Source organism: Alosa sapidissima, chromosome 13, assembly GCF_018492685.1.
Source record: "Alosa sapidissima isolate fAloSap1 chromosome 13, fAloSap1.pri, whole genome shotgun sequence".
In the NCBI taxonomy this organism is placed as follows: domain Eukaryota; kingdom Metazoa; phylum Chordata; class Actinopteri; order Clupeiformes; family Clupeidae; genus Alosa; species Alosa sapidissima.
The window spans coordinates 21,008,421-21,014,879 of NC_055969.1; the positions used below are offsets into that span (position 1 = coordinate 21,008,421).

Consider the following 6,459-nt stretch of genomic DNA (forward strand, 5'->3'; position numbering starts at 1 on the left):
TATGGTAAAGTTGATAAATGTTAAATGGGTCACTTCTTGTTTTGCAGGCTACACCAGACTTTGACTATACGCTATTCTAGAGTCAAATGACCATATTTTATGATCTGGATCTTTGTCCTAATGTACACTTTCATGTCCTACATGTTTATGTTATACAACATACTAAAGACAAAAAGGTGTCACTCATCACCTCAGACTGACTACAGCCAGAGGTGGGCACAAATACATCAAAAACTATTTTGTTACAAATTACAAATACTGGCCCATGAAGTGTAACAAAATAAAATACAAAATACTGATTTGAAAAATGTATTTAATTAAAATACAAGTAATTAGTCATTTGGAAATACAAAAATACCCACACAATAATCATACTAACAAGGCATATTATTGAAAATGTATCCCCAAGAGACAAGAAATACTATTTTTGATTGGCTGGCAGGGGGCTATTAATTCTGTACATTGGGGCACCTATGAAGTAGATCTGGTAAAAAATTTAATCACCATCGCATATAACTGTAAACAATGATTGAACTCACAAGCAGGCTTCGCAACAGTGGAATCAACTGTAACAAAGCAAACTACCCACCATCATTTTCCGTAACCAATGAAAGTAGTACAACAAATTGAACAGGTCGGCCTCTTTTTAAACTGAACTACATTTCCCTTGTTGTGCTATCAATGCATGCCTACTGGCAACATGGAGGATAAACAGAATAACAACCTATAAGGTGTCCCAATATACGGAATGAATTAACTTGGGAGAGAATTCCACTCCGGGAGGTCTTTGTCTCCGTCTCCTCCATTATGACTGCATATCAGGACACCACAGTGGATGTTACTCTTTACATAAATCCTCACGTCAAATCCAAGTTTTAATACTGTCCTGTAGTGAGAATGAACATCAGCTATTAGGTACTCAAGGTCATGGGGTCAAAGGCCGTGGTCCTAATATTCTCAGTATATTATCTGTATCGTTTTCAAATTTTAGTCTTGTAGCACTTAACACACCTGACAATTCAAGCTCCTAGTTACTTTTTAATTTCTTTCAACTTCCTGACATGTTCTAAGGGGCTTTAAGTTGTCTACAGGGTGACTAAAATTGACATAAACAAACAAATTGGGTTTACACCCCATGTTGTCCTTACAGAAGGGTGATAAAATTGACCATTTTGGCTTCCTCAATTGACTTTTCTTTTCATTTTTTTCCAACTTTACACATGTTCAGAGGGGATCGTAATAGAAGAAAGTCGGATCTAACACTTTTAAGTTGGTCACAATGTGGCATACCACAGCAAGAAAAATGGAAAATGGGTAAACATTTCATGCTTTTCTTCCAAAAAGATAATGAAATGTTAAGGTCAACTTTACAGTTGAATATAGGGAATTGCCCAAGGGATATCTCCAGGCACCCAGCCTATTCTTAAAACCAGTTTCACCAAGATTCTGGACTTCGGCTTTATGATAAGCATTGCCTATTGTCATGGTTATAGCAGTTAGTATATTTAATTGAGTGATGACATTTTGGCTTATTTGAGAAGTATTTACAAAGTTGAAAGACTCAAATACAATCCCTCAAAGTATTTTGTTACAAACTACTTGAGTTTTTCCCAATCCTGCAAAATACGCTAAAGACATTAAATATGCATTTTAAATACATATAATTAAAATACTGCCCATGTCTGACTACAGCCACTACAACCTCCTGTTCAGTTATTTACTGCCACCTGGTGGCCAGTATACACATAGCAATTTCTGGACAGAAAGGTCATTGACTCGTATACCAGCATCCATCTTTCTGATTTTATCTAACAAGCAATTGCAGTTAAACAAATGCTCACATTTAGACTCACTTGTCCATATGCTCACCCCATGATCAGTGTAGGTTACTCTCAGTGCAAGTTACTCAGTTATTCAGACGTAGATTCAGAGTATGCGCTCATTCATTATAAACCAGACCAATAACCATGTCACTGTCCTGTTCGGAGTTTCAGGAGAAACAGAATAAGTTTAACTATCCGATCCTAGCCAATATACAACTCAAAATTGTTTTAGACCTATATTTCTCAGGATAAAAAGTATCCATCCATCTAAATTTGAGGATGGTAATAAACAAAACTCCAGATACATACTTGCAGGAATGCTTGAACTTTATTCAAATGAAAAAGGAATGTAGTGGGAGGATGCTCGTGTATGTAGTGGGAGGGTGGTTGTGTAGGAGGGTGGTGTCGAGGATGTTACTGGTTAGGAGATGGAGGGGGGGGGGGGGGGGGGGGGGGTTAAAGGTGGTCAGGGGAGTGAGACATCGCTTGCGGCTGAAGACAGGCCACTTAGTTGCCACCACGGAGACGCAGCACAAGATGGAGGGTGGACTCCTTCTGGATGTTGTAGTCGGACAGGGTGCGCCCATCTTCCAGCTGCTTGCCAGCAAAGATCAGACGCTGCTGGTCTGGGGGAATGCCCTCCTTGTCTTGGATTTTGGCCTTCACGTTCTCAATGGTGTCACTGGGTTCCACCTCAAGGGTGATGGTCTTGCCGGTCAGAGTCTTGACGAAAATCTGCATACCACCACGGAGACGCAGCACAAGATGGAGGGTGGACTCCTTCTGGATGTTGTAGTCGGACAGGGTGCGCCCATCTTCCAGCTGCTTGCCAGCAAAGATCAGACGCTGCTGGTCTGGGGGAATGCCCTCCTTGTCTTGGATTTTGGCCTTCACGTTCTCAATGGTGTCACTGGGTTCCACCTCAAGGGTGATGGTCTTGCCGGTCAGAGTCTTGACGAAGATCTGCATACCACCACGGAGACGCAGCACAAGATGGAGGGTGGACTCCTTCTGGATGTTGTAGTCAGACAAGGTGCGCCCATCTTCCAGCTGCTTGCCAGCAAAGATCAGACGCTGCTGGTCAGGGGGAATGCCCTCCTTGTCCTGGATTTTGGCCTTCACGTTCTCAATGGTGTCACTGGGTTCCACCTCAAGGGTGATTGTCTTGCCGGTCAGAGTCTTGACGAAGATCTGCATACCACCACGGAGACGCAGCACAAGATGGAGAGTAGACTCCTTCTGGATGTTGTAGTCGGAAAGAGTGCGACCATCTTCCAGCTGCTTGCCAGCAAAGATCAGACGCTGCTGGTCTGGGGGAATGCCCTCCTTGTCCTGGATTTTGGCCTTCACGTTCTCAATGGTGTCACTGGGTTCCACCTCAAGGGTGATGGTCTTGCCGGTCAGAGTCTTGACGAAGATCTGCATACCACCACGGAGACGCAGCACAAGATGGAGGGTGGACTCCTTCTGGATGTTGTAGTCGGACAGGGTGCGCCCATCTTCCAGCTGCTTGCCGGCGAAGATCAGACGCTGCTGGTCAGGGGGAATGCCCTCCTTGTCTTGGATTTTAGCCTTCACGTTCTCAATAGTATCACTGGGCTCCACCTCAAGGGTGATGGTCTTGCCAGTCAGGGTCTTGACGAAGATCTGCATCTTTACGCTGAAAAGAGAATATCATGCCAAATCATGTCAAGCACAATCAGATACCATAGTTCATACAAGACATACAATGCAAGCTTAACTCAAATGAACATTGATGATTGATGAAAGTTTGGAATGAGACTGCGCCATCAAGATCAGCTTGCTTATTTTTCCCAGTAGAATAGGGCGGCCACTAGCTGTCAAATAATGATCTGAAGCTCCACCCTCATTGCGAGAAAGATCAGCTGACGTTTCCTGGTAACCTCGGGACGCCATTTTGAAACTACATCCATTAGCCACTGTTAGCAAGCGTCCTGAGGCTGCCGTTTGACAATTCTGGTTAACGTCTTCAATCTTCCCCAGTATGACTAACACAAAATAAATTTAGCATAAACAAAAACACTTGAGCTAAAACAGTACAATGACGGGTTGAAAGCTCCGCAATGAGCAAGACAACATTGGCCAGCTCGATTGCTGTTAGCTTAGTTAACTAGCAAATAAGCCCGCCCGCTAACTCGTCCATTACATGGTTTGCCTAGTGCTAGGGATTTGGTACCCAGCTAATTAGCTTTTTTTTTTTTGCTAACCGGTTAACATAGGCTACCGAAAAACATCCGACGTTTGTTTGGTGACAAGGCAAAGAATTACAGTTCGCATACTACACTCGAAGATAAACCAATGTAAAGAAAAATACATTATCGTTTCATCATTAACGTCACCTTACGAAACGAGTTGGTGAGCAAAAAAAAAAAACATAAAGCCGATTAGCATTAAGTTAACGTTAGCTGGCTTTGCTTGGTTCATTCGACGTCTGTAGAAAGGATGGCATAAATGTACAGTAAGACAATCCAGAAAACATTAACGATTAAACAGTAGATAGGTAGCTCACATTTAAGATGGTCTCGTTTTGACAAATACTCACAAACAAATGTTCTTTGTTGACGGTGGCGACAAATAATGAATTTCTTCTGTCTTCAGGAAACGAGTCTGAGCTCGAAAACAAAGGGCGGCTGTATTTATACCAAGCTGTTGTTGTATCCCTCCGCCGTTACACCCATCGCACTAGAAACTGCGGCTTTCGACTGTGTTGTTTTAAATTCGACATATTTTATCCCAAACTGTCTACAGATGCATTACATGGGTCTAAAATACATTTGAAAAACAATTATTGTTGGGTTTGAATGAGAAGAAAATATTTCGATTATGAATGTGGGTTGAAAAATGCGGAAGTAGAACAGTCATAGGTGAGTGAGTCGTCATTTTGAGGAAACATACACTGACTGACAAATGACTCAGGATTCTAGAAATGGACAGGTTTTCTGGTTGTCATGTGTTTTGTCCTCGACCTAGTTATAAAACACACGGCGTGTAGACTACAGGTACAGACAAATAAGTATATATTTACTTGAGTTGAGTGACAAAATCCTCAACTCACGTATTGTAAATAGCATTATTTGAGTTGTGTTAAGCAGCTGCTGTTACATGGCGCAAATAGGTTATTGATGGTTTGATCATGACGCAATATAAATAAGAATCGAATGATGCTTTAGCACCTGGAATTTAAAATTATGTGTTTGACTGGTTATGACAACGTATTTCTATCGTAAACCTGGGTTTGAAGTAATGTGAAATATGGGTCATCGTGGTTAAGCTAGAACACAACTAGCACGCCACATCGATTGGACAAGTTCGTGTCTCGTCTCGTCTCGTCTCGTGACTGCCGCAGCAACACACCACCCCTGCATAACCTGCTGCAAGCAACCATAACGTCATCATAAAAATGTCAGCATGATACACCCAGCCAGCCAGCTCGTTTATTGAAAGCTACAATACCCACCAATATCTTTCTGATTTATTATCTTGGAAGTCCTAACTATTACAAGACAGGTGAATGCGAGTTATGGGCAACTATGCAATGTTTCCAAGGTAATTGTAAGTTACATTTCATATAGCCGATGCCGAGACATTGGAGGAAAATAAATTCACGGAAAGAATCTAGGCCAACAACAACAACGGTGTCTAGCTTACCTTGCCCCTACCGGTTGGGCTACATGATTTCGTAAGGGTAGGCGAGCTTCAGGTCAGATCCAATCAAACAGGCTTTGCCTACCTAACTGAAACATCACTTCAGGAAACACAGCATTTAGTATGACAACATTTCAGGGGGCATGTGAGAACAATAACAAATAGCAATGAACAAATAGTCCTCACATCACGGCCAATAGCTAAAGGCTAACAGCAAAACATACATGCCAGAAGCCCTGGGCCTACTTCTGCAAACAAGATGTTTACTTCAGCTTAGGATTACTAAATGAGTTAGGCCTACAGAACAGATGGTAGGCTGATATGATTGCTGGTTCCTAAGAAAGTTTCTAGGGAGCACTATCCAACCATATATGTTTCAGGGAATCAGTCAGTGAAATATTTCAAGGCTATTTACACAATTTATTATTACATCTCTGTGTAACAGATTAAAAAGTTATGTAATTTCTGTGTATTCCAGCATGTAGAATGTTGTGACTTTTCTTATGGTGGTCTGTCTGCCATATGAAATTGAGGCTCCCTCTGTGCTGAATAGGCCTACTGATCATTTAGTAAACAGCTCTCAGCTCTGCCTATGTGAGGTGTTAAATGTGGATGCTTAGGGCTAGTGCATAACAATGACAAACATTGTCCTGTCAAGTAGCCTGCTATTGTGAGTTGTTTCAGGCACATAAACCCGTTCTCAGTAAGTAAGTCACACTGAATGCAGAGATTATTCTTGCGCAACTGAAACCCCTTTCGCTGCCTCCCTGTCTAAGTAGGCCTTAGGTTAAAAAATCAAACCCACAATTTTCACTCCAGTTGAGCCAATTACAGCCATTCTCTTCCAGTTTGTGTCAGAATTCCTTTTTTTCTAGAAACGTCATTGTTATCTGTGGCATTCATATGTTCCAACGTGTTCCAGATTTTTTTCTTAACACACAAAATATTACAGTTGAGTTAAACACTCACA

At 41.8% G+C, this 6,459-nt stretch overlaps 1 protein-coding gene across 3 annotated transcripts; it reads right to left on the reverse strand.

The window, feature by feature from the left end:
* Positions 1 to 2,132: 2,132 nt before the first annotated feature.
* On the reverse strand, positions 2,133 to 4,539 carry ubc (ubiquitin C). Of its 3 annotated transcripts, none has more exons than XM_042058597.1 (3): positions 4,387 to 4,539; positions 2,570 to 3,483; positions 2,133 to 2,341 (listed from the first exon to the last, which is right to left on the reverse strand). In XM_042058597.1, the coding sequence occupies exons 2-3, from the start codon at positions 3,474 to 3,476 to the stop codon at positions 2,331 to 2,333; spliced, it is 918 nt and encodes a 305-aa protein (XP_041914531.1). In that variant the 5' UTR covers positions 3,477 to 3,483; positions 4,387 to 4,539; the 3' UTR covers positions 2,133 to 2,330. The 3 variants fall into 3 exon arrangements, with proteins under 3 accessions (XP_041914531.1, XP_041914530.1, XP_041914529.1); XM_042058596.1 differs by having other exon boundaries at positions 2,133 to 2,268; positions 2,300 to 3,483; XM_042058595.1 differs by having other exon boundaries at positions 2,133 to 3,483.
* Between the last annotated feature and the right edge of the window lie 1,920 nt (positions 4,540 to 6,459).

Coding starts and splice junctions, on each gene's coding strand:
- ubc (XM_042058596.1), bottom strand. CDS start 3,476: ATGCAGATCTTCGTCAAGACCCTGACTGGCAAGACCATCACCCTTGAG.